Here is a 25,388-nt window from a genome sequence, read left to right as displayed (position 1 = left end):
TACTTGGGAGGCTGAGGCAGGAGAATGGAGTGAACCTGGGAGGGGGAGCTTGCAGTGAGCCGAGATCGCGCCACTGAACTCCAGCCTGCATGACAGGCGAGACTCCATCTCAAAAAAAAAAAAAAAAAAAAAAAAAGGAAAGAAAGAAAAAGAAAACAGAGTGGAGATGGGGGATGACCTCCAGCTCAGGAGGTGTCCGGGGTCTCGCCTTCTGTGCGGAGAAGGAAGCCCACATGATCGGTGTGGCCCAGGGGGCAGGGCCTCAGCCTTCTAAGGCGAGCTCCCTCTTCCTCCCTCTGAGGTTGGCACTGGCAGTGCAGGTGGGGGCTTGGGGACCTGAATAGGATGAATGGGCCGAGGGGGATGTCATCTCTTCCATTCTCCCTCATCCACTGCGTCTCCCTTCCCCTCCTCGCCCCTCCCCTCCCTCCATCTGCCTCCCATCCCAGCCAGGAGCCAGCATCTGCTTAGAAAAGGGGCCTCTGGAAAGGGGGCGGGGCCTTGACTCTTGGGTACCCTGCACTTGAAGAGGAACTCTGGGAAGGGGTTGTTCAGGGATTTCGCCCCTTCCCCACCTGGCTGTATAACCTTCCTGTTCTTTTCTTTCCCTAGCCGGTTGCCCCTCCCTCTCCTGAGATGTCAGGAAAGAGGGGGCCACCTGCATCCTCCACAGCAGCCCCCGAAGCCTGGGGTTCCCAGCCCCAGAGCTCGGAGGTGGAGGAGGTGCTACAGCTCTGGTGACCACTGGTTGTCTCCCAGTCTTCTCCACATCACCCGTTCCCAGAACCACAGATTTCCAGAATGTTGTAGGGAAACTGCAAAATCCACACCTCCAGCAGCCTCTCCCAGCGCCAGGTCAATTTCACACACAGGGAAACCGAAGCCTGCCTCAGAGGGGCAGGGTTTTACCTCCTTAGTGGCAGTTTTGAGGTGAATCGGGGTCTCCCTAGGATTCCAGGTTGTGGACTTTCTCTAAATTGTGGAAAGTGGCCAGGTGTGGTGGCTTGAGTCTGTAGTCCCCCAGCTACTCAGGAGGCACAGCAGGAGGATTGCTTGAGCCCAGGAGTTCAAGTGCAGTGGGGAAACATAGGGAGACCTCGTCTTAAAACAATTTGTTTGGGGCCAGGTGTGGTGTCTCACGCCTATAATCCCAGCACTCTTGGAGGCCAGGCCAGGAGTATCACTGGAGGTTGGGAGTTTGAGACCAGTCTGGCCAATGTCGTGAAACCGCATCTCTACTAAAAATACAAAAATTAGCTGGGCACGGGGGCAGGCGCTTGTAATTCCTGTTACTCAGAAGGCTGAGGCAGGAGAGTCACTTGAACCCAGGAGGCAGGCATTACAGTGAGCCGGGATTGTGCCATGCTACTCCAGCCTGGCCAGACAGAGTGAGACTCTGTCTCAAAAAAAAAAACAAAAATAGGGCCGGGCGCACTGGCTCATGCCTGTAATCCCACCAGTTTGGGAGGCCAAGGTGAGCAGATCACAAGGTCAGGAGATCAAGACCATCCTGGCTAACACGGGGAAACCCCATCTCTACTAAAAAATATAAAAAACTAGCCAGGCGTGGTGGTGGCCTCCTGTAGTCCCAGCTACTTGGGAGGCTGAGGCAGGAGAGTGGTGTGAACCCGGGAGGCAGACCTTGCAGTGAGCCCAGATCGCACCACTGCAGCCCAGCCTGGGCGACAGAGCGAGAATCCGCCTCAAAAAAAAAAAAAAAAAAAAATTGATTGGAACATCCTCCAGGATGCAAGACTCTCAGTTCCTCAGAGTTCTACAGGAAGGATGGCAGAGAGCAGTTGCCCAGAGGGGAAGTCCCATCTCTGCCATTTGTTGGCTGTGTCACCGGGCACAAATCATTAATTTCTCTGAGCCTGTATTTTACCATCTGTTGCTATTGAGTAATAGTAGTTGAATATTTTCTATTTTTATTTTTATTTTATTTTATTTATTTTTATTTTTTTGAGACAGAGTCTCGCCCTGTCACCCAGGCTCAAGTGCAGTGATGCACTCTCGGCTCACTGTACCTCTGCTTCCCGGGTTCAAGCAATTCTCCTGCCTCAGCCTCCCGAGTAGCTGGGACTACAGGCGCGCAACACCACATCCAGCTAATTTTGTATTTTTTTTTTTAGTAGAGACAGGGTTTCAACATGTTGGCCAGGCTGGTCTCGAAGTCCTGACCTCAGGTGATGAACCCACTTCGGCCTCCCAAAGTGCTGGGATTGCAGGAGTGAGCACTGCGCCCGGCTGAACATTTTTAATCTTTATTTTATGATTATTATTATTAATTTTTTAAGATGGAGCTTTGTTTTTGTTGCCCAAGCTGAAGTGCAATGGTGCGATCTTGGCTTGCTGCAACCTCCCCCTCCTGGGATCAAGCGATTCTCCTGCCTCAGCCTCCCAAGCAGCTGGGATTCTAGGCATGCACCATCACACCTGAGGATATTTTGTATTTTTAGTAGAGATGGGGTTTCTCCATGTTGGTCAGGCTGGTCTGGAACTCCTCACCTCAGCTGATCCGCCCACCGCAGCCTCCAACAATGCTGGGATTACTAGTGTGAGCCACCATGCCCGGCCTTATTTTTATTTTTATTTTTTGTGAGACAGAGTCTCACTGTGTTGTCCAGTTGGAAGTGCAGTGGCACGATCTAGGCTCACTGCAATCTCGGCCTCCCGGGTTCAAGCGATTCTCCTGCCTCAGCCTCCCGAGTAGCTGAGATCACAGGCGTGCAGCATCACGCCTGGCTAATTTTGGTATTATCAGTAGAGATGTGGTTTCACAGTGTTGGCCAGGCTGCTCTCGAACTCCTGACCTCAAGTCATCCACCCGCCTCAGCCTCCCAAAGTGCTGGGATTACAGGTGTAAGCCACAATGCCTGACCTGTAGTTGTTGAATATTTATTATTAATCTACAAGTTGGGCGTTATGCAAGTCCTATATATGGAGTCCCCCAAACTTCTAGAGCAAGGGCTTCCCCATAATCCTGGCAGGCAAGCCTCTGTGGGGTTCCAAACTTCTGTCCCCACTGAAGTGTTTATCCTCTTCTCTAATCCCAGCCTCCTTTTCCCTGTCTCCATGTGCTCTGAGAGATGCTCCCGCTCCCACAGGCTCCCTCTGCATCCCCCTCATTTTCTTCCTCCCCAGTGTGTCAATGGAGTCCTAACCCCACCCTTGACATTGTGCCCTTTTCCTACTCCAAAGTGGGACCTTCTTTTCCCCCGAGTGGTCTTGTCTAGGGGTGCGGCTGCCGAGCCCCCTCTGACCTTCCTGCTGGAGACTGGGGCCTTTCGGGAGTCAGCAGGAGCCCCGGCCAACCGCAGCCAACCTGGGGTAAGCGATACTTCACCGGGGAGTCATCAGGGAGAGCTGGCCATGTGTGATGGAGTCATCAGGGAGAGCTGGCCATGTGTGATGCAGTCAGTTGCTGAGTGACAGACCCCCGGACTGCTGTGGACTTGGGTGTGCTCCAGGTGGAGGTATTGGGAGAGGTGCCTGCAGCTGGCGGCAGTTTCCTCCGCCAGCACTTCTTTGTCAATGCTTCCAGGCCGATAACTCTGAGGAAGGTGGCCTGGGGGTAGGTGGAGGGGGCTGCTGCCGGGTTGTGGACCGGGGGCACTGGGTGTCTGAGTGCAAGGCCAAGCAGTCCTATGTGTGGGCATTGATCGCTGATGCCCAGGGCCCTGTGGACTGGCAATGGATTCAAATTGGCACTGCCTGTGTCTGCACACTCCTCAGCCGGACTGGCCGGGCCTGAGACTTATACTCAGGAACTGGTCAGGCAGAAAAAGAACAGAGCTGGATGCTGAGAGACCTCAGGGTTGGCCCAGCTGCTCTATGGACCCCAGTTGGGGAACTCATCAAATCATCACAAAATCACAACTCTCTGAATTTGAGCTCAATCTCTGCAGGATAGGTGCAACCACATAGGGTTTTGACGATTGAATAGGAGTTCTCCCGGGGGAACTTGAGGGTAATCACGATGATGATGATGATGATAATAGCCACTATTTACTGAGTGTTTACTCTTTCTTGGCCCTAATACCTAACTCCTCGGATCAACTCACATGCATTTGATCATTGGTGACCTTTGGTGTTAAGTTGCTGACTGCTCAGTCACAGAAGACACCACCTTGCTCATCCTGGGGAGTGGGAGGGCACATTTCATGATGTGGATGGGGAGGAGAGAAACTGGAACCTGCAAGCAGATGGCCAGGGGACCTTGAGAACATGGTCTACAGCAAGCCTTTAAGTATCTGGGAGCTGGGGTTCAAATGAGAAATCTTACTTGGTGAGAGCGGGCAGGGATTGGCTTAGAATATTCTGTTTTGAGATAATGAGCTACCGATCACAGGTGGAGTACAAGCAAGGTTGAATGAGAAGTGATCAGGATGCTGGAGAGTTCAGCCCGCTGGAGAGTTCAGCCCTGGGCGGGGAGCTCAAGTCAGGTTTCTAGCCCTCTTCTCTGTGCCAACCTATACCCTACACTGGGAAAGAAACAGACCTTAAAATTGTCCAGCTTGATGGCATCGCGGGGAAGGGACTAAGTCCAGATAATGTCCTCCGAGGCTGCGGCCCGAGGGCAAGACACACCCCCTGCGGGCCTGTTCAATAATCAGTTAAATCACCTGAAGCACACGCATTTCCGGGGACCGCTCCGGGTATCCTGGCTTGAGGGTAGAGTGGGCGGAGGTCCTAAAGGGAGACGTGTGGCTCAAGCTGAAACCCTCGATGGGGGCACCTGGGTCAAGTGGCTTCCCTGGCAGCTCAGTCACGGGGAGACCCTCTCCCACTGGGCAGAACCTAAGTCCGAAGCAGCGCCCCTCCTGGGAGGTTGGACTGTGGTGCAGGAAAGCCTCAAGTAGAGGAGGGTTGAGGCTTCAGTCCAGCACCTTTCTCGGGTCACGGCCTCCTCCTGGCTCCCAAGACCCCACCATAGGCAGAGGCAGGCCTTCCTACACCCTACTCCCTGTGCCTCCAGCCTCGACTACTCCCTAGCACTCGACGACTGAGTCTCTGAGGTCACTTCACCGTGGTCTCTGTCTCATCCTTGGCGCCGGACCACTGAGGGGAGAGGGCTGGGGTGCTCTGCTGAGCCACTCCTGCACCTCCCTGTCCTTGTCTACCTCTCGCCCCCCGAGGGGTTAGTGTCGAGTTCACCCCAGCATCCGACCACCTCCTGGTGGCCTTGCCGCCCCCACAACCCCGAGGTATAAAACCAGGTACACGAGGCAGGGGATGCACCAAGGATGGAGATGCTCCAGGTAAGACTGCAGGGCCCCTGGGCACCTTCCACCTCCCTCCAGGCCATCACTGGCATGAGAAGCGGCAGACCCGTGTGAGCGGTGGAAGGAGGCCTCTTTCTGGAGGGGCATGACCCCCAGTAAGCTTCAGGTGGGGCAGTTCCTGAGGGTGGGGATCTGAAATGTTGGGGTATCTCAGGTCCTCTGGGCTGTGGGGGGGGCTCTGAAAGGCAGGTGTCCGGGTGGTGGTTCCTGAATAGGAGATGCCGGGAAGGGTCTCTGGGTGTCTGTGGGTGGTGTACCCCGGGGGATGGGAAGGCCAGGGCTCAGGGCTGTGGTCTCAGACCCGGGTGAAGCAGTGTCCTTGTCCCAGGGGCTGCTGCTGTTGATGCTGCTGAGCATGGGCGGGACATGGGCATCCAAGGAGCCGCTTCGGCCACGGTGCCGCCCCATCAATGCCACCCTGGCTGTCGAGAAGGAGGGCTGCCCCGTGTGTGTCACCGTCAACACCACCATCTGTGCCGGCTACTGTCCCACCATGGTGAGCTGCCGGGGGCCGGGGCAGGTGCTGCCACCTCAGGGCCAGACCCACAGAGGCAGTGGGGGAGGAAGGGTGGTCTGCCTCTCTGGTCAGGGGCTGGGAAATGGGGTGTGGGAGGGCACGAACAGAGGGCTTCCTGGACTCCTGAGTCTGAGAGCTGTGGGGGCAGCTGGGGAGCTCAGCTGAGGCGCTAGCTCCAGGCACATGCTCATTCCCCCACTCAAACGGCTTCCAGACGCGCGTGCTGCAGTCGGTCCTGCCGCCCCTGCCTCAGGTGGTGTGCAACTACCGCGATGTGCGCTTCGAATACATCCGGCTCCCTGGCTGCCCGCGAGGCGTGAACCCCGTGGTCTCCTACGCCGTGGCTCTCAGCTGTCAATGTGCACTCTGCCGCCGCAGCACCACTGACTGCGGGGGTCCCAAGGACCACCCCTTGACCTGTGATGACCCCCGCTTCCAGGACCCCTCTTCCTCAAAGGCCCCTCCCCCCAGCCTTCCAAGTCCATCCCGACTCCCGGAGCCCTCGAACACCCCGTTCCTCCCACAATAAAGGCTTCTCAATCCGCACTCTGGAGGTGTCTTTCTGTGGGCTCAGGGCAACCACACACACACAGGGTGGGTCCAGCTTCCAAACAATTTTATGCAGAGTCACAGTATCAGAACTCTGGTAGAGAACAGGGTGGAGGGCTGGGCGCGGTGGCTCACTCTTGTAATTATCGGAGGCTGGGGTGGGTGGATCAGCTGAGGTGAAGAGTTCCAGACCAGCCTTACCAACATGGAGAAACCCCATCTCTACTAAAAATACAAAATATCCTCGGTCTTGGTGGTGCATGCCTATAATCCCAGGTATTTGGGAGGCTGAGGCAGGAGAATCGCTTGATCCCAGGAGGCGGAGGTTGCAGTGAGCCAAGATCCTGCCATTGCACTTCAGCTTGGGCAACAAAAGCAAAGCTCCATCGCAAATAATAAAATAATAATAATAATAATAATAATAATAATAATGATAATAATAATAAATGTTTGGCCAGGCGCAGTGGCTCATGCCTGCAATCCCAGCACTTTGGGAGGCCAAGGCGGGTGCATCACTTGAGGTCAGGACTTCGAGACCAGCCTGGCCAACATGGTGAAACCCTGTCTCTACTAAAAAAAATACAAAAATTAGCTGGGTGTGTTGCTGCGCACCTGTAGTCCCAGCTTCTCGGGAGGCTGGGGCAGGAGAATCGCTTGAACCCGGGAAGCATAGGTATAGTGAGGCGAGATCGCGCCACTACACTCCAGCCTGGGTGACAGGGCGAGACTCCGTCTCAAAAAAAATAAAAAATAAAAATAAAATAAAAATAGAAATGGAAAATATTCAACTACTATTACTCAATAGCAACAGATGGTAAAACACAGGCTCAGAGAAGTTAATGATTTGTGTGGGGTCACACACACAGCCAACAAATGGCAGAGATGGGACTTCCCCTCTGGGCAACTGCTCTCTGCCATCCTTCCTGTAGAACTCTGAGGAACCGAGAGTCTTGCATCCTGGAGGATGTTCCAATCATTTTCTTTTTGTTTTTTTTGAGGCAGATTCTTGCTCTGTTGCTCAGACGGGATTGCAGTGGCCCGATCTGGGCTCACTGCAAGATCCGCCTCCCGGATTCATGCCATTCTCCTGCCTCAGCCTCCCAAGTAGCTGGGACTACAGGAGCCGGCCACCATGCCTGGCTAATATTTTGTATTTTTTAGTAGAGACGGGGTTTCCCCGTGTTAGCCAGGATGGTCTTGATCTCCTGACCTTGTGATCTGCCCACCGCGGCCTCCCAAAGTGCTGGGATTACAGGCATGAGCCACCACGACCGGCCCAATTTTCTTTTGTTTTGTTTTGTTTTGTCTTGTTGTTTTGTGAGAGGGTGGCGTGGAGAAGACTGGGAGACAACCAGTGGTTACCAGACCTGTAGCACCTCCTCCACCTCCGAGCTCTGGGGCTGGGAACCCCAGGCTTCGGGGGCTGCTGTGGAGGACGCAGGTGGCCCCCTCTTTCCTGACATCTCAGGAGGGGGAGGGGGAACCGGCTAGGGAAAGAAAAGAACAGGAAGGTTATACAGCCAGGTGGGGAAGGGGCCAAATCCCTGAACAACCCCTTCCCAGGGTTCCTCTTCAAGTGCAGGGTACCCAAGAGTCAAGGCCCCGCCCCCTTTCCAGAGGCCCCTTTTCTAAGCAGGTGCTGGCTCCTGGCTGGGATGGGAGGCAGATGGAGGGAGGGGAGGGGGGAGGAGGGGAAGGGAGACGCAGTGGATGAAGGAGGCTGGAAGAGATGACATCCCCCTCAGCCCATTCATACCATTCAGGACCCCAAGCCCCCACCTGCACTGCCAGTGCCAACCTCAGAGGGAGGAAGAGGGAGCTCGCCTTAGAAGGCTGAGGCCCTGCCCCCTGGGCCACACCGATCATGTGGCCTTCCTTCTCCGCACAGAAGGCGAGACCCCGGACACCTCCTGAGCTGGAGGTCATCCCCCATCTCCACCCTCTTTTCTTTTTCTTTCTTTCTTTCTTTCTTTTTTTTTTTTTTTTTTGAGATAGAGTCTTGCTCTGTCGTGCAGGCTGGAGTGCTGTGGCGCGATCGTGCAGGCTGGAGTGCTGTGGGCTCACTGCAAGCTCTCCCTCCCAGGTTCACTCCATTCTCCTGCAAGTGCCTGCCACCAAGCTCAGATAAGTTTTTGTATTTTTAGTAGAGACGGGGTTTCACCGTGTTAGGCAGGATGGTCTCGATCTCGTGACTTCATGATCCGCCCACCTCCGCCTCCCAAAGTGGTGGGATTACAGGCGTGAGCCACCGCGCCCAGCCGTCCACCCTGTTTTCTACCAGAGTTCTGATAATGTGACTCTGTATGAAATGATTTGGAAGCTGGACCCACCCTGTGTGTGTGTGGTTGCCCTGAGCCCACAGAAAGACACCTCCAGAGTGCGGACTGAGAAGCCTTTATTGTGGGAGGAACGGGGTGCCTGAGGGCTCCGGGAGTCGGGATGGACTTGGAAGGCTGGGGGGAGGGGCCTTTGAGGAAGAGGGGTCCTGGAAACGGGGGTCATCACAGGTCAAGGGGTGGTCCTTGGGACCCCCGCAGTCAGTGGTGCTGCGGCGGCAGAGTGCACATTGACAGCTGAGAGCCACGGCGTAGGAGACCACGGGGTTCACGCCTCGCGGGCAGCCAGGGAGCCGGATGTATTCGAAGCGCACATCGCGGTAGTTGCACACCACCTGAGGCAGGGGCGGCAGGACCGACTGTAGCACGCGCGTCTGGAAGCCGTTTGAGTGGGGGAATGAGCATGTGCCTGGGGCTAGCGCCTCAGCTGAGCTCCCCAGCTGCCCCCACAGCTCTCAGACTCAGGAGTCCAGGAAGCCCTCTGTTCCTGCCCTCCCACACCCCATTTCCCAGCCCCTGACCAGAGAGGCAGACCACCCTTCCTCCCCCACTGCCTCTGTGGGTCTGGTCCTGAGGTGGCAGCACCTGCCCCGGCCCCAGGCAGCTCACCATGGTGGGGCAGTAACCGGCACAGATGGTGGTGTTGACGGTGACGCACACGGGGCAGCCCTCCTTCTCCACAGCCAGGGTGGCATTGATGGGGCGGCACCGTGGCCGAAGCGGCTCCTTGGATGCCCATGTCCCGCCCATGCTCAGCAGCATCAACAGCAGCAGCCCCTGGGACAAGGACACTGCTTCACCCGGGTCTGAGACCGCAGCCCTGAGCCCTGGCCTTCCCATCCCCCGGGGTACACAACCCACAGACACCCAGAGACCCTTCCCGGCATCTCCTATTCAGGAACCACCACCCGGACACCTGCCTTTCAGAGCCCCCCCCCCACAGCCCAGAGGACCTGAGATACCACAACATTTCAGATCCCCACCCTCAGGAACTGCCCCACCTGAAGCTTACTGGGGGTCATGCCCCTCCAGAAAGAGGCCTCCTTCCACCGCTCACACGGGTCTGCCGCTTCTCATGCCAGTGATGGCCTGGAGGGAGGTGGAAGGTGCCCAGGGGCCCTGCAGTCTTACCTGGAGCATCTCCATCCTTGGTGCATCCCCTGCCTCGTGTACCTGGCTTTATACCTCGGGGTTGTGGGGGCGGCAAGGCCACCAGGAGGTGATAGGATGCAGGGGTGAACTCGACACTAACCCTTCGGGGGGCGAGAGGTAGACAAGGACAGGGAGGTGCAGGAGTGCCTCAGCAGAGCACCCCAGCCCTCTCCCCTCAGTGGTCGGGCGCCAAGGATGAGACAGAGACCACGGTGAAGTGACCTCAGAGACTCAGTCGTCGAGTGCTAGGGAGTAGTCGAGGCTGGAGGCACAGGGAGTAGGGTGTAGGAAGGCCCGGCTCTGTCTATGGTGGGGTCTTGGGAGCCAGGGGGAGGCCGTGACCCGAGAAAGGTGCTGGACTGAAGCCTCAACCCTCCTCCATTTGAAGCTTTCCTGCGCCACAGTCCGACCTCCCAGAAGGGGCTCGGCTTCGGACTTAGCTTCTGCCCAATGAGAGGGGGTCTCCCCTTGACTGTGCTGCCAGGGAAGCCACTTGACCCAGATGCCCCCCAGCGAGGGATTCAGCCTGAGCCACATCTCTCCCTTAGGGACCTCCGCCCACCCTACCCTCAAGCCAGGATGCCCGGAGTGGTCCCCGGAAATGCGTGTGCTTCAGGTGATTTAACTGATTATTGAATAGGCCCGCAGGGGGTGTGTCCTACCCTCGGGGCCGCAGCCTCAGAGGACATTATCTGGACTTAGCCCTTCCCCGCGATGCCATCAAGCTGGACAATTTTAAAGTCTATTTCTTTCCCAATATAGGGTATAGGTTGGCACAGGGAATAGGGCTAGAAACCTGACTTGAGCTCCCCGCCCAGGGCTGAACTCTCCAGCGGGCTGAACTCTCCAGCATCCTGATCACTTCTCATTCAACCTTGCTTGTAGTCCACCTGTGATCGGTAGCTCATTGTCTCAAAACAGAATATTCTAAGCCAACCCCTGCCCGCTCTCACCAAGTAAGATTTCTCATTTGAACCCCAGCTCCCAGATACTTAAAGGCCTTCTGTAGACCATGTTCTCAAGGTCCCCTGGCCATCTGCTTGCATGTTCCAGTTTCTCTCCTCCCCCATCCATATCATGAAATGTGCCCTCCCACTCCCCAGGATGAGCAAGGTGGTGTCTTCTGTGTCTGAGCAGTCAGCAACTTAACACCAAAGGTCACCAATGATCAAACGCATGAGAGTTGATCCGAGGAGTTATGTATTAGGGCTAAGAAAGAGTAAACACCCAGTAAATAATGGCTATTATCATCATCATCATCATCATGATTACCCTCAAGTTCCCCCAGGAGAACTCCTATTCAACCTTCAAAACCCCATGTGGTTGCACCCATCCTGCAGAGATTGAGCTCAAATTCAGAGAGTTGTGATTTTGTGATGATTTGATGAGTTCCCCAATTGGGATCCATAGAGCAGCTGGGCCAACCCTGAGGTCTCTCAGCATCCAGCTCTGTTCTTTTTCTGCCTGACCAGTTCCTGGGTATAAGTCTCAGGCCCAGCCAGTCCGGCTGAGGAGTGTGCAGACACAGGCAGTGCCAGTTTGAATCCATCGCCAGTCCACAGGGCCCTGGGCATCAGCGATCAATGCCCGCACATAGGACTGCTTGGCCTTGCACTCAGACACCCAGTGCCCCCGGTCCACAGCCCAGCGGCAGCCCCCTCCAACTACCCCATGGCCACTTTCCTCAGAGTTATCGGCCTGGAAGCAGGTGACAAAGAAGTGCTGGTGGAGGGAACTGCCGCCAGCTGCAGGCACCTCGCCCAACACCTCCACCTCGAGCACACCCAAGTCCACAGCGGTCCGGAGGTCTGTCACCCAGACACTGACTCCATCGCACATAGTCAGCTCACCCCGATGACTCCCTTGTGAAGTATCGCTCACCCCACGCTGGCTGCGGTTGGCTCCAGCGCCTGCTGACTCCCTAAAGGCCCCAGTCTCCAGCAGGAAGACCAGAGGGGGCCCGGCAGCAGCACCCCTAGACAGGACCACTCGGGGGAAAAGAAGGTCCCACTTTGGAGTAGGAAAAGGGCACAATGTCAAGGGTGGGGTTAGGACTCCATTGACACACTGGGGAGGAAGAAAATGAGGGGGATGCAGAGGGAGCCTGTGGGAGCGGGAGCATCTCTCAGAGCACATGGAGACAGGGAAAAGGAGGCTGGGATTAGAGAAGAGGATAAACACTTCAGTGGGGACAGAAGTTTGGAATCCCAGGGGAGGCTTGCCTGCCAGGATTATGGGGAAGCCCTTGCTCTAGAAGTTTGGAGGACTCCATATATAGGACTTGCATAATGCCCAACTTGTAGATTAATAATAAATATTCAACAACTACAGGTCAGTCACTGTGGCTCACACCTGTTATCCCAGCACTTTGGGAGGCTGAGGCGGGTGGATGACTTGAGGTCAGGAGTTCGAGAGCAGACTGGCCAACATTGTGAAACCACATCTCTACTGATAATACCAAAATTTGCCGGGCATGGTGCTGCGCTCCTGTAATCCCACCACTTTGGGAGGCCGAGGCGGGCGGATCGTCAGGTCAGGGGATGGAGGCCATCCTGGCTAACACGGTGAAAGCCCCTCTCTACTAAAAATACAAAAACTTATCTGGGCTTGGTCGCAGGCGCCTGTATTCCAAGCTACTTGGGAGGCTGAGGCAGGAGAATGGAGTGAACCTGGGAGGGGGAGCTTGCAGTGCGCCGAGATGGCGCCACTGAACTCCAGCCTGCACGACAGAGCAAAACTCTATCTCAAAAAAAAAAAAAAAAGAAAGAAAGAAAGAAAAAGAAAAGAGGGTGGAGATGGGGGATGACCTCCAGCTCAGGAGGTGTCCGGGGTCTCGCCTTCTGTGCGGAGAAGGAAGGCCACATGATCGGTGTGGCCCAGGGGGCAGGGCCTCAGCCTTCTAAGGCGAGCTCCCTCTTCCTCCCTCTGAGGTTGGCACTGGCAGTGCAGGTGGGGGCTTGGGGTCCTGAATGGGATGAATGGGCCGAGGGGGATGTCATCTCTTCCATTCTCCCTCATCCACTGCGTCTCCCTTCCCCTCCTCCCCCTCCCCTCCCTCCATCTGCCTCCCATCCCAGCCAGGAGCCAGCACCTGCTTAGAAAAGGGGCCTCTGGAAAGGGGGCGGGGCCTTGACTCTTGGGTACCCTGCACTTGAAGAGGAACTCTGGGAAGGGGTTGTTCAGGGATTTGGCCCCTTCCCCACCTGGCTGTATAACCTTCCTGTTCTTTTCTTCCCCTAGCCGGTTGCCCCTCCCTGTCCTGAGATGTCAGGAAAGAGGGGGCCACCTGCGTCCTCCACAGCAGCCCCCGAAGCCTGGGGTTCCCAGCCCCAGAGCTCGGAGGTGGAGGAGGTGCTACAGCTCTGGTGACCACTGGTTGTTTCCCAGTCTTCTCCACGCCACCCTTTCCCAGAACCACAGGCTTCCAGAATGTTGTAGGGAACCTGCAAAATCCACACCTCCAGCAGCCTCTCCCAGCGCCAGGTCAATTTCACACACAGGGAAACCGAAGCCTGCCTCAGAGGGGCAGGGTTTTACCTCCTTAGTGGCAGTTTTGAGGTGAATCGGGGTCTCCCTAGGATTCCAGGTTGTGGACTTTCTCTAAATTGTGGAAAGTGGCCAGGTGTGGTGGCTTGAGTCTGTAGTCCCAGCTACTCAGGAGGCACAGCAGGAGGATTGCTTGAGCCCCGGAGTTCAAGTGCAGTGGGGAAACATAGGGAGACCTCGTCTTAAAACAGTTTGTTTGGGGCCAGGCGTGGTGTCTCACGCCTATAATCCCAGCACTCTGGGAGGCCAGGGCAGGAGTATCACTGGAGGTTGGGAGTTTGAGACCAGTCTGACCAATGTCGTGAAACCGCATCTCTACTAAAACCACAAAAATTAGCTGGGCACGGGGGCAGGCGCTTGTAATTCCTGTTACTCAGAAGGCTGAGGCAGGAGAGTCACTTGAACCCAGGAGACAGGCATTACAGTGAGCCGGGATTGTGCCACTGTACTCCAGCCTGGCCAGACAGAGTAAGACTCTGTCTCAAAAAAAAAAAAAAAATTGGGCTGGGCGCATTGGCTCATGTCTGTAATCCCACCACTTTAGGAGGCCAAGGCGGGCAGATCACAAGGTCAGGAGTTCAAGACCATCCTGGCTAACACGGGGAAACCCCGTCTCTACTAAAAAATACAACAAATTAGCCAGGCCTGGTGGCGGGCGCCTGTAGTCCCTGCTACTTGGGAGGCTGAAGCAGGAGAGTGGTGTGAACCTGGGAGGCAGACATTGCAGTGAGCCGAGATCGCGCCACTGCAGTCCAGCCTGGGCAACAGAGTGAGACTCCGCCTCAAAAAAAAAATATTGATTGGAACATCCTCCAGGATGCAAGACTCTCGGTTCCTCAGAGTTCTACAGGAAGGATGGCAGAGTGCACTTGCCCAGAGGTGAAGTCCCATCTCTGCCATTTGTTGGCTGTGTCACCGGGCACAAATCATTAATTTCTCTGAGCCTGTATTTTACTATCTGTTGCTATTGAGTAATAGTAATTGAATATTTTCTATTTTTATTTTTATTTTATTTTAATTTATTATTATTATTTTTTTGAGACGGAGTCTCGCCCTGTCACCCAGGCTGGAGTGCAGTGGTGCACTCTCGGCTCACTGCACCTCTGCTTCCCCGGTTCAAGCAATTCTCCTGCCTCAGCCTCCGGAGTAGCTGGGACTACAGGCACGCACCACCACACCCAGCTAATTTTTGTATTTTTTTTAGTAGAGACAGGTTTTCACCATGTTGGCCAGGCTGGTCTCGAAGTCCTGACCTCAGGTGATGCACCCACCTCGGCCTCCCAAAGTGCTGGGATTGCAGGCGTGAGCCATTGCGCCTGGCCGAACATTTTTTATTTTATGATTATTATTATTATTTTTTTAAGACGGAGCTTTGTTTTTGTTGCCCAAGTTGAAATGCAATGGTGCGATCTTGGCTCACTGCAACCTCCGCCTCCTGGGATCAAGCGATTCTCCTGCCTCAGCCTCCCAAGCAGCTGGGATTATAGGCATACACCACCACACCTGAGGATATTTTGTATTTTTAGTAGAGATGGGGTTTCTCCATGTTGGTCAGGCTGGTCTGGAACTCCTCACCTCAGCTGATCCGCCCACTGCAGCCTCCAACAATGCTGGGATTACAAGTGTGAGCCGCCATGCCCGGTCGTATGTTTATTTTTATTTTTGTGAGACAGAGTCTCACTGTGTTGTCCAGTTGGAAGTGCAGTGGCACGATCTAGGCTCACTGCAATCTCGGCCTCCCGGGTTCAAGCGATTCTCCTGCCTCAGCCTCCCGAGTAGCTGAGATCACAGGCGTGCAGCATCATGCCTGGCTAATTTTGGTATTATCAGTACAGATGTGGTTTCACAGTGTTGGCCAGGCTGCTCTCGAACTCCTGACCTCAAGTCATCCACCCGCCTCAGCCTCCCAAAGTGCTGGGATAACAGGTGTGAGCCACAGTGACTGACCTGTAGTTGTTGAATATTTATTATTAATCTACAAGTTGGGCGTTATGCAAGTCCTATATATGGAGTCCTCCAAACTTCCAGAGCAAGGGCTTCCCCATAATCCTGGCAGGCAAGCCTCCCCTGGGGTTCCAAACTTCTGTCCCCACTGAAGTGTTTATCCTCTTCTCTAATCCCAGCCTCCTTTTCCCTGTCTCCATGTGCTCTGAGAGATGCTCCGGCTCCCACAGGCTCCCTCTGCATCCCCCTCATTTTCTTCCTCCCCAGTGTGTCAATGGAGTCCTAACCCCACCCTCGACATTGTGCCCTTTTCCTACTCCAAAGTGGGACCTTCTTTTCCCCCGAGTGGTCCTGTCTAGGGGTGCCGCTGCCGGGCCCCCTCTGGTCTTCCTGCTGGAGACTGGGGCCTTTAGGGAGTCAGCAGGCGTTGGAGCCAACCGCAGCCAGCGTGGGGTGAGCGATACTTCACAAGGGAGTCATCGGGGTGAGCTGACTATGTGCGATGGAGTCAGTGTCTGGGTGACAGACCCCCGGACTGCTGTGGACTTGGGTGTGCTCGAGGTGGAGGTGTTGGGCGAGGTGCCTGCAGCTGGTGGCAGTTCCCTCCGCCAGCACTTCTTTGTCACCCGCTTCCAGGACGATAACTCTGAGGAAGGTGGCCCGGGGGTAGGTGGAGGGGGCTGCCGCCGGGCTGTGGACCGGCGGCACTGGGTGTCTGAGTGCAAGGCCAAGCAGTCCTATGTGCGGGCATTGATCGCTGATGCCCAGGGACCTGTGAACTGGCGATGGATTCAAATTGGCACTGCCTGTGTCTGCACACTCCTCAGCCAGACTGGCCGGGCCTGAGACTTATACCCAGGAACTGGTCAGGCAGAAAAAGAACAGAGCTGGATGTTGAGAGACCTCAGGGTTGGCCCAGTTGCTCTATGGACCCCAATTGGGGAACTCATTAAATCTTCACAAAATCACAAGTCTCTGAATTTGAGCTCAATCTCTGCAGGATGGGTGCTACCACATGGGGTTTTGAAGGTTGAATGGGAGTTCTCCCGGGGGAACTTGAGGGTAATCACGATGATGATGATGATGATAATAGCCATTATTTACTTAGTGTTTACTCTTTCTTGGCCCTAATACATAACTCCTCGGATCAACTCTCATGCATTTGATCATTGGTGACCTTTGGTGTTAAGTTGCTGACTGCTCAGTCACAGAGGACACCACCTGGCCCATCCTGGGGAGTGGGAGGGCACATTTCATGATATGGATGGGGGAGGAGAGAAACTGGAACATGCAAGCAGATGGCCAGGGGACCTTGAGAACATGGTCTACAGAAGGCCTTTAAGTATCTGGGAGCTGGGGTTCAAATGAGAAATCTTACTTGGTGAGAGCGGGCAGGGGTGGGCTTAGAATATTCTGTTTTGAGATAATGAGCTACCGATCACAGGTGGACTACAAGCAAGGTTGAATGAGAAGTGATCAGGATGCTGGAGAGTTCAGCCCGCTGGAGAGTTCAGCCCTGGGCGGGGAGCTCAAGTCAGGTTTCTAGCCCTCTTCCCTGTGCCAACCTATACCCTATATTGGGAAAGAAATAGACTTTAAAATTGTCCAGCTTGATGGCATCGCGGGGAAGGGCTAAGTCCAGATAATGTCCTCTGAGGCTGCGGCCCCGAGGGTAGGACACACCGCCCTGCGGGCCTATTCAATAATCAGTTAAATCACCTGAAGCACACGCATTTCCGGGGACCGCTCCAGGCATCCTGGCTTGAGGGTAGAGTGGGCGGAGGTCCCAAAGGGAGAGGTGTGGCTCAGGCTGAAACCCTCGATGGGGGCACCTGGTTCAAGTGGCTTCCCTGGCAGCTCAGTCACAGGGAGACCCTCTCTCATTGGGCAGGAGCTAAGTCCGAAGCCGCGCCCCTCCTGGGAGGTTGGACTGTGGCGCAGGAAAGCTTCAAGTAGAGGAGCGTTGAGGCTCAGAGAAGTGAGTCTCTGAGGTCACTTCACCGTGGTCTCTGTCTCACCCTTGGCGCTGAACCACTGAGGGGAGAGGGCTGGGGCGCTCTGCTGAGGCACTCCTGCACCTCCCTGGCCTTGTCTACCTCTTGCCCCCCGAGGGGTTAGTGTCGAGATCATCCCAGCATCCTATCACCTCCTGGTTCACGAGGCAGGGGACGCACCAAGGATGGAGATGCTCCAGGTAAGACTGCAGGGCCCCTGGGCACCTTCCACCTCCCTCCAGGCCATCACTGGCATGAGAAGGGGCAGACCCGTGTGAGCGGTGGAAGGAGGCCTCTTTCTGGAGGGGCATGACCCCCAGTAAGCTTCAGGTGGGGCAGTTCCTGAGGGTGGGGATCTGAAATGTTGGGGTATCTCGGTTCCTCTGGACTGTGGGGGGGGCTGTGAAAGTCAGGTGTCCGGGTGGTGGGTCCTGAATAGGAGATGCCGGGAAGGGTCTCTGGGTGTCTGTGGGTGGTGTACCCCGGGGGATGGGAAGGCCAGGGCTCAGGGCTGCGGTCTCAGACCCGGGTGAAGCAGTGTTCTTGTCCCAGGGGCTGCTGCTGTTGATGCTGCTGAGCATGGGCGGGACATGGGCATCCAAGGAGCCGCTTCGGCCACGGTGCCGCCCCATCAATGCCACCCTGGCTGTCGAGAAGGAGGGCTGCCCCGTGTGTGTCACCGTCAACACCACCATCTGTGCCGGCTACTGTCCCACCATGGTGAGTTGCCTGGGGCCGGGGCAGGTGCTGCCACCTCAGGGCCAGACCCACAGAGGCAGTGGGGGAGGAAGGGTGGTCTGCCTCTCTGGTCAGGGGCTCGGAAATGGGGTGTGGGAGGGCAGAAACAGAGGGCTTCCTGGACTCCTGAGTCTGACAGCTGTGGGGGCAGCTGGGGAGCTCAGCTGAAGCGCTGGCCCCAGGCACATGCTCATTCCCCCACTCAAACGGCTTCCAGACGCGCGTGCTGCAGTCGGTCCTGCCGCCCCTGCCTCAGGTGGTGTGCAACTACCGCGATGTGCGCTTCGAATACATCCGGCTCCCTGGCTGCCCGCGAGGCGTGAACCCCGTGGTCTCCTACGCCGTGGCTCTCAGCTGTCAATGTGCACTCTGCCGCCGCAGCACCACTGACTGCGGGGGTCCCAAGGACCACCCCTTGACCTGTGATGACCCCCGCTTCCAGGACCCCTCTTCCTCAAAGGCCCCTCCCCCCAGCCTTCCAAGTCCATCCCGACTCCCGGAGCCCTCAGGCACCCCGTTCCTCCCACAATAAAGGCTTCTCAATCCACACTCTGGAGGTGTCTTTCTGTGGGCTCAGGGCAACCACACACACACAGGGTGGGTCCAGTTTCCAAATCATTTCATACAGAGTCACGGTATCAGAACTCTGGTAGAAAACAGGGTGGGGTCGGGGGATGACATCGCACCTTTACTCTACATTGGGAAAGAAACAGACCTTAAAATTTTCCAGCTTTATGGCCAAGTGCGATGGCTCATGCCTGTAATCCCAGCACTTTGAGAGGCCAAGACAGGCGAATCACCTGAGGTCAGGAGTTCAAGACCAGCCTGGTTAACATTGTGAAACCCCGTCTCTACTAAAATTACATAAAGAAATTAGCTGGGCGTGGAGGCGGATGCCTGTAATCCAAGCTACTCTGGAGGGTGAGGCAGGAGAATCGCTTGAACCCAGGAGGCAGAGGTTGCAGTGAGCGGAGACTGTGCCATTGCACTCCAGCCTGGGCAAAAAGAGGGAAAGTCCGTCTCAAAAAAAAAAAAAAAATTGTCCAGTTTGAGTGGGACATGAGGTTCTGACTAACTCGCCGGCCCCCTGGCTAGGATCAGGGGGTTACTGGTCATTGAGAGCCCTTGAGTAGGGTCAGCAAAATCCAACATTAGGGCCCCAGAAGCCTGATTCGGGGAGGAAGGGTAAGTGGGATTGTGGGCCTGGCTGCAGAAGGCAGCCTCAGGTTTCTTTGTCTGAAGAATGGGCTCGTGGGATGAGATAATGAGGGTTGAGGAGGCAGAGGCCTAGATCAGAGGCTAATTTTTTTTTTTTAGAGATGGAGTCTTGTTCTGTTGCCCAGGCTGGAGTGCAGTGGCGTGATCTCAGCTCACTGCCACTTTCACCTCCTGAGTTCAAGTGATTCTCCTGCCTTAGTTGGGATTACAGGTGTGCGCCACCATGCCCGGCTAATTTTTATATTTTTCGATAGAGACAGGATTTTGCCATGTTGGCCAGGCTGGTCTCAAACTCCTAACCTCAAGTTATCTGCCTGCCTCTGCCTCTCATAGTGCTGGGATTACAGGAGTGAGTCATCGTGCCTGGTGACCAAAAGCTCTATATGGTGAAGAAATGACAAGGGAAGCCAGGGACAGACCACAGGAGTTCACAGTAGCCCTTCACCTATTATCCATCTCCCCACGTGTTGCCAACACACAGACAGACAGACAGACACACACACACACACACTCTTTCTCTTTCTCTCTGTCTGGGACAGACCACAGGACTTCACAATAGCCCTTTACCTATTACCCATCTCCCCACATGTGTTGCCAACACACAGACACACACACAGACACACACACACACACTCTCTCTCTCTCTCTCTCACTTTCTTTCCCCCCCTCTCTCTCTCAGGTCCAGCTTTGAGCAAAGGACATAGGCACGTCCTCCACCAATCTGTACAGACCAGGCCCCTGGGCGGGGTGGGGTATGGCTGCCTCCGTTTCTACATCTCCTTGTTACCATCTCTGATTTTGCTCTTTTTTGCCACCTTCCTCTCTGTCTGTAACTTCCGGTGGCTCTAGCCTCTGGGTGAGTACTAATAGCTCCGTTTCCAACGTGGTCTGTGTCTTCCTCCCTGTCTCTCTCCTCTCTTGTATTTCTTTCTCACTCATCAAAGCCCATCTTTTTCGCTATGGTCCGGTGCACTTCTCTGTGGGTCCCTCCCTCTTTCCACACCCTGCCTACCCAGGTGGAACTTTTCAAGCAAATCAAAGGCAGGCAGGATAGCCATGCTGGTGCTGATTACTTCAGCACGTGCGTGCGGGGAGGGTTAGGAAGCCCTGGGGATGTCTGGAAATCGTTACCCTGAGGTGGGCAGGCCCGGCAGAGGGAGGAAGCAGCCGGGAGCATTTGGGCCCTGGAAGAAAGGGGGGTGTTTCTCATGGATGTCCTGAGTTGCTGGGTGCAGTGCAGGGGTCTCTGTCTCTCTGTCTGGATCTCTGACACCTCCAGGTCCCTGCCCCTCTTTTTGGGTTTCTCTCTCCCCCACCCCCTGGGTCTCTGAAATTCTGAACTTCTCCTTCCCCTTCCGCCCTCCTCTCTTTAAGTCTCCATTCCCCCTCCTTGTGTTTCTTTGTAACCCTCTTGGGGTCCCTGTCTCTGGGTCTCTTTCTCGCTCCATCCATCCAGGGGCCTGCAGGCTCTTGATTGACTAGGTTCTGGGTGGGCGGGTTCTGTCACCTGGGGCAACAACCACAACAAGCCAGCTCCTGCTTGGCTACGGAGTGGGGGTGGAACCATGGCCAGTGGCACCCTGGCTCTGTGCTGTGGCCCCGCTTGCTGTCGTATCTCTGCAACCGAGGTACCTGGATCCAGGCCCAGCTGGCATCTCACCAGCAGCTACGTTGCCCACCGCATTATCCCACCCATACCCTTCACCCCGCCCACGGTGCAGGTGAGCAGACCCTAGGCTGCAGCCCTGCCGGGCCTGGGGACCCAGAAAGATGGGGGCTGAGAAAAGGGGATTGGGAGCTTGGACTCCTCTCTGAAGGAGGAGGGTCCTGGAGTCCTGGGTCTGAGAGAGGAGGGGCCAGGGAAGCTGAATGCCAGGGACTGCAGAGGAAAGGGCTGGGGGCCGACTGGAAGACGTCAGAGTTTGGGGTGGGGGGTGATAGGGACTCCTGAGTCTTTCTAGCTGATGTGCGGCGCCTTCTCTCCAGTCCACGGTCGCGGACCCTCTACCTCCGACTGCAAAGCAGGATTCTCGCATCTGGGCTTTCGACGAGGTCCTCAGCAGATGGGAGACAACCTCTGGCTCGGCCTACGTGCCCAAGACCCATGGCTGGCCCTGCGCCCAGCCCAGAGCCCCAGAGCCTGCAGACCCCACGCGGACTGTGGGGATCAAGGATTCAGGAGAAAAGGTAGTTTGGGGAGTGCCGGAGTCTGCAGGGGACAGGGCGGGGGACTGCATTTGAGTCCCCTGCTCCTTCACATGAGTCTCTGCGTCGCCTTTCCGCAGCTCAGACACCGCGGCTGGTGCCTCCCACTGACCACAAAGTACCAGAGCAGCGAGACGAGGGCGCAGTACACTGGCTCTCCCAGCGGGGACCCGCGCGCTCCGGAATACTTCGGCCCCCAGCCCCCACAACTCGCAGACCACCACCGCGGGGGGCCTTCCCAGGTGGCTGGGTGGAAGCCGGCGCTGGCGAGATGGGGCGGAGCTCCGGGAGCTTTGGGCGGGGCCAGAAGGAATCACGTCTTTGGGGCGTGGCTAAAGGGCCTGAGGCGGGATCTGGAGGTTAGAGGAGCCGGGGGAGGGGCTGGGCATCCAGGCCAGGCCAAAAGGACCAGGGGCTACAAACTCACTTTCAGGGTTCCGAAGCTGCTGCGGAGCTCGACGGCGGGCTGTGGGTGGGGACGAGACTAGAATATTCTGAGACGGGGTCAGGTGGAAGTTGGGAGAGGTAACGTGGAGTTGCTGCCCAAGATGCAGCTCAGCTCCAGTGGCCACACCAAGACGGTTTAAGACCGGGAGCGGAACCAGGGAGGTTGTTTTTGGTGGCTGGGGGCTTGGGTTTGCGTTCCTTGACCAGCAGGAGGTACTTGGATTTAGGGAGGTGAGGCTGGGAAGGGTTCGGGTATGAGGAAGGAAGCTGAAGTTCCCTGGCGTGGGTGGCAGGAAGGGCTCTGACTCTGGGGCGGGGTGCGAGGGCCGTGGCCGTCATGGCTGTCGAGGCCGAAGGAGAGGGATTCTGAACTCGGGACCCAGGGCTTGGGATGGGGTATGAAATCTAGGTCTTGGGTATGCCTCCTCCCCCAATGTTGCTCAGGCTCTAATCGCCTGGACGCAGAACCCCGCGCTGTCTGGCCGGCCTTTCACAGTATCCGACCGGGGCGTCCTGGACCGCCGCCAGCTCTATCTAACCACCTCGGCGCGGGACTTTCGGTTCTATCCCAAGTAAGCCGGGCTCTCGCTCGGCACCGCCTCCTGCCTAGCCCCAGCCGTGGCCGGTGCACGCCGAGCCCCTGGGCTGGCTCCCATTCCCTGACCCGGTGGTTTCAGCCTCGACTCCTGTAGCAGCAAGAACCAAAGTTCAGGCCCCAGCCCCTCCCCCCCTTTTTTTTAAGCACCCAGGAGTCCTTAGTGTCACCTCTCAGGAACCGCGGTAGGGACAGGAAGCCTGCACAGCGGCTCGAGGGGATTCTGGATCTGAGGGCAGGGCCTCCTTCGGTACTTAAGCCCCCAGATACTCCTTCCCAAGGAAGCGAAAGTCCCCTTTTACTTCCCTAGGATGCGAAAGCTCAGTTTCCAGGACGTTAAGTACCTCGAGGACCCAGGAACGCAGGCTACGCGTGCCCGGTCGCGTCCTTCCTAAGGGGTCCTCGCCTGGAAATGCAGGAGTTTGAATGTGCAGACTCCTTAGATCCCGAGGTCTGAACCTCGTCCCCAAGGATCCAGCTGTATCCTCACCATCCTGCCCTGCTGCCACAGGACGGAGCTGTCCGGATACCCCCGCAAGGACTCCCTGACCTACTGGAGCTTCGAAGGGACGCCCCAGGTCTGGGGCCACGGCCCGCAGAGGCCGCCCCGACCACCGCGGGTCCGCGTGCCGCGCGTCAGCCCGGTGACCTCGGCCATGCCGCACCGGGGCGCCCTGTCTCTGGCTCAGGAGTCTTACATCCCCCTGCTGCACCCGCTCCGGCGGCTCGACCGCTTCTGCCCGCTGGAAGCGCCCTGGGGCGGCCCGCACTGGAAGCCCCTGCGGGGCATCCACAGCGTGCCGAAAGCCTACAGTACCGAGAACTTCAGCTATGGCAGCTCGAAGCCGGCGCTGGTGTGAGCCGGCCCGGCCAGCCCCACCCCAGACCCGCTCCCAGGGCCGCGCGGGCGAGCGGAGCTCCGGACCTCTGCTCACTAGGAGGGGTCCGGACCCAGCCTGAGTCGCACTCATTACGTCTATTGGCAACGTGGGGGCGGGACTAGCCCAGACACCCACTCAGCTGCGGCGTCGCGGAGAGGGGACTAAGTCCAGATAATGTCCCCGGTGGCTGTGGCCCCAGGGGCAAGACACGCACCCTGAGGGCGTATTAAATAATGAGTTAAATCACCTGAAGCACACGCATTTCCGGGGACGCTCCGGGCATCCTGGCTTGAGGGTAGGGTGGGCGGAGGTCCCTAAGGGAGAGGTGTGGCTCAGGCTGAATCCCTCTTTGGGGGCATCTGGGTCAAGTGGCTTCCCTGGCAGCTCAGTCACGGGGAGACCCTCTCTCACTGGGCAGAACCTAAGTCCGAAGCAGCGCCCCTCCTGTTAGGTTGGACTGTGGTGCAGGAATGACTCAAGTGGAGGGTTGAGGCTTCAGTCCAGCACCTTTCTCGGGTCACGGCCTCCTCCTGGCTCCCAAGACCCCACCATAGGCAGAGGCAGGCCTTCCTACACCCTACTCCCTGTGCCTCCAGCCTCAACTAGTCCCTAGCACTCGACGACTGAGTCTCTGAGGTCACTTCACCGTGGCCTCTGCCTCACCCCTGGCGCTGGACCACTGAGGGGAGAGGGCTGCGGCGCTCTGCTGAGCCACTCCTGCACCTCCCTGGCCGTGTGCACCTCTCGCCCCCAGGGGGATTAGTGTCCAGGTTACCCCAGCATCCTATCACCTCCTGGTGGCCTTGCCGCCCCCACAACCCCGAGGTATAAAGCCAGGTACACGAGGCAGGGGACACACCAAGGATGGAGATGCTCCAGGTAAGACTGCAGGGCCCCTGGGCACCTTCCACCTCCCTCCAGGCCATCACTGGCATGAGAAGCGGCAGACCCGTGTGAGCGGTGGAAGGAGGCCTCTTTCTGAAGGAGCGTGACCCCCAGTAAGCTTCAGGTGGGGCAGTTCCTGAGGGTGGGGATCTGAAATGTTGGGGTATCTCGGGTCCTCTGGGCTGTGGGGGGGGCTCTGAAAGGCAGGTGTCCAGGTGGTGGGTCCTGAATAGGAGATGCCGGGAAGGGTCTCTGGGTGTCTGTGGGTGGTATACCCCGGGGGATGGGAAGGCCAGGGCTCAGGGCTGCAGTCTCAGACCCGGGTGAAGCAGTGTCCTTGTCCCAGGGGCTGCTGCTGTTGATGCTGCTGAGCATGGGCAGGACATGGGCATCCAAGGAGCCGCTTCGGCCACGGTGCCGCCCCATCAATGCCACCCTGGCTGTCGAGAAGGAGGGCTGCCCCGTGTGCGTCACCGTCAACACCACCATCTGTGCCGGCTACTGCCCCACCATGGTGAGCTGCCTGGGGCCAGGGCAGGTGCTGCCACCTCAGGGCCAGACCCACAGAGGCAGCGGGGGAGGAAAGGTGGTCTGCCTCTGTGGCCTGCGGTTGGGGAATGGGGTGTGGGAGGGCAGAAACAGAGGGCTTCCTGGACACCTGAGTCTAGAACCTGTGGGGTCAGCTGGGGAGCTCAGCTGAGGCGCTGGCCCCAGGCACATGCTCATTCCCCACCCAAACGGCTTCCAGACGCGCGTGCTGCAGTCGGTCCTGCCGCCCCTGCCTCAGGTGGTATGCACCTACCGCGACGTGCGCTTCGAGTCTATCTGGCTCCCTGGCTGCCCGCGTGGTGTGGACCCCGTGGTCTCCTACGCCGTGGCTCTCAGCTGTCACTGTGGACTCTGCCGCCGCAGCACCTCTGACTGTGGGGGTCCCAAGGACCACCCCTTGACCTGTGACCACCCCCAACTCCCAGGCCTCCTCTTCCTCTAAAGACCCTCCCTGCAGCCTTCCAAGTCCATCCCGACTCCTGGAGCCCTCAGATACCCCGTTCCTCCCACAATAAAAGCTTCTCAATCCGCACTCTGGAGGTGTCTT

General features: G+C 56.9%; 5 protein-coding genes and 3 pseudogenes across 7 annotated transcripts; 6 read left to right on the top strand and 2 right to left on the bottom strand.

Annotated features, from left to right (window-relative positions):
- The first annotated feature begins 173 nt into the window (after positions 1 to 173).
- Positions 174 to 3,754, top strand: LOC129021085 (neurotrophin-4-like; annotated as a pseudogene).
- A 1,017-nt stretch (positions 3,755 to 4,771) lies between these two features.
- Positions 4,772 to 6,348, top strand: LOC129020242 (choriogonadotropin subunit beta variant 2). Its single transcript, XM_054464329.2, has 2 exons — positions 4,772 to 5,781; positions 6,017 to 6,348. The coding sequence occupies exons 1-2, from the start codon at positions 5,551 to 5,553 to the stop codon at positions 6,329 to 6,331; spliced, it is 546 nt and encodes a 181-aa protein (XP_054320304.1). The 5' UTR covers positions 4,772 to 5,550; the 3' UTR covers positions 6,332 to 6,348.
- A 2,398-nt stretch (positions 6,349 to 8,746) lies between these two features.
- On the bottom strand, positions 8,747 to 9,610 carry LOC129020241 (choriogonadotropin subunit beta variant 2). Its single transcript, XM_054464327.2, has 2 exons — positions 9,297 to 9,610; positions 8,747 to 9,061 (listed from the first exon to the last, which is right to left on the bottom strand). The coding sequence occupies exons 1-2, from the start codon at positions 9,525 to 9,527 to the stop codon at positions 8,747 to 8,749; spliced, it is 546 nt and encodes a 181-aa protein (XP_054320302.1). The 5' UTR covers positions 9,528 to 9,610.
- A 1,717-nt stretch (positions 9,611 to 11,327) lies between these two features.
- Positions 11,328 to 12,126, bottom strand: LOC129021083 (neurotrophin-4-like; annotated as a pseudogene).
- Positions 12,127 to 12,641: 515 nt separating this feature from the next.
- On the top strand, positions 12,642 to 16,175 carry LOC129021082 (neurotrophin-4-like; annotated as a pseudogene).
- Positions 16,176 to 17,493: 1,318 nt separating this feature from the next.
- LOC129020240 (choriogonadotropin subunit beta 3) lies at positions 17,494 to 18,604 on the top strand. Its single transcript, XM_054464324.2, has 3 exons — positions 17,494 to 17,523; positions 17,876 to 18,043; positions 18,279 to 18,604. Exons 1-3 carry the CDS (start codon positions 17,509 to 17,511, stop codon positions 18,591 to 18,593), a joined length of 498 nt encoding a protein of 165 aa, XP_054320299.1. The 5' UTR covers positions 17,494 to 17,508; the 3' UTR covers positions 18,594 to 18,604.
- Positions 18,605 to 20,806: 2,202 nt separating this feature from the next.
- LOC129020236 (stabilizer of axonemal microtubules 3) lies at positions 20,807 to 23,657 on the top strand. Of its 2 annotated transcripts, none has more exons than XM_063657296.1 (5): positions 20,807 to 21,000; positions 21,266 to 21,466; positions 21,565 to 21,726; positions 22,376 to 22,503; positions 23,038 to 23,657. In XM_063657296.1, exons 1-5 carry the CDS (start codon positions 20,845 to 20,847, stop codon positions 23,384 to 23,386), a joined length of 996 nt encoding a protein of 331 aa, XP_063513366.1. In that variant the 5' UTR covers positions 20,807 to 20,844; the 3' UTR covers positions 23,387 to 23,657. The 2 variants fall into 2 exon arrangements, with proteins under 2 accessions (XP_063513366.1, XP_063513367.1); XM_063657297.1 differs by having other exon boundaries at positions 20,828 to 21,000; positions 22,397 to 22,503.
- Positions 23,658 to 24,179: 522 nt separating this feature from the next.
- LHB (luteinizing hormone subunit beta) lies at positions 24,180 to 25,373 on the top strand. Of its 2 annotated transcripts, XM_054464323.2 has the most exons (3): positions 24,180 to 24,286; positions 24,639 to 24,806; positions 25,041 to 25,373. In XM_054464323.2, exons 1-3 carry the CDS (start codon positions 24,272 to 24,274, stop codon positions 25,281 to 25,283), a joined length of 426 nt encoding a protein of 141 aa, XP_054320298.1. In that variant the 5' UTR covers positions 24,180 to 24,271; the 3' UTR covers positions 25,284 to 25,373. The 2 variants fall into 2 exon arrangements, with proteins under 2 accessions (XP_054320298.1, XP_054320297.1); XM_054464322.2 differs by lacking the exon at positions 24,180 to 24,286 and having other exon boundaries at positions 24,411 to 24,806; positions 25,041 to 25,372.
- Positions 25,374 to 25,388: the final 15 nt, after the last annotated feature.

The sequence above is a fragment of the Pongo pygmaeus genome, chromosome 20 (genome assembly GCF_028885625.2).
Source record: "Pongo pygmaeus isolate AG05252 chromosome 20, NHGRI_mPonPyg2-v2.0_pri, whole genome shotgun sequence".
Classification (NCBI taxonomy): Eukaryota; Metazoa; Chordata; class Mammalia; order Primates; family Hominidae; genus Pongo; species Pongo pygmaeus.
Note: the sequence above shows the minus strand (reverse complement) of the source record. Positions and strands in the feature narration are given on the sequence as shown.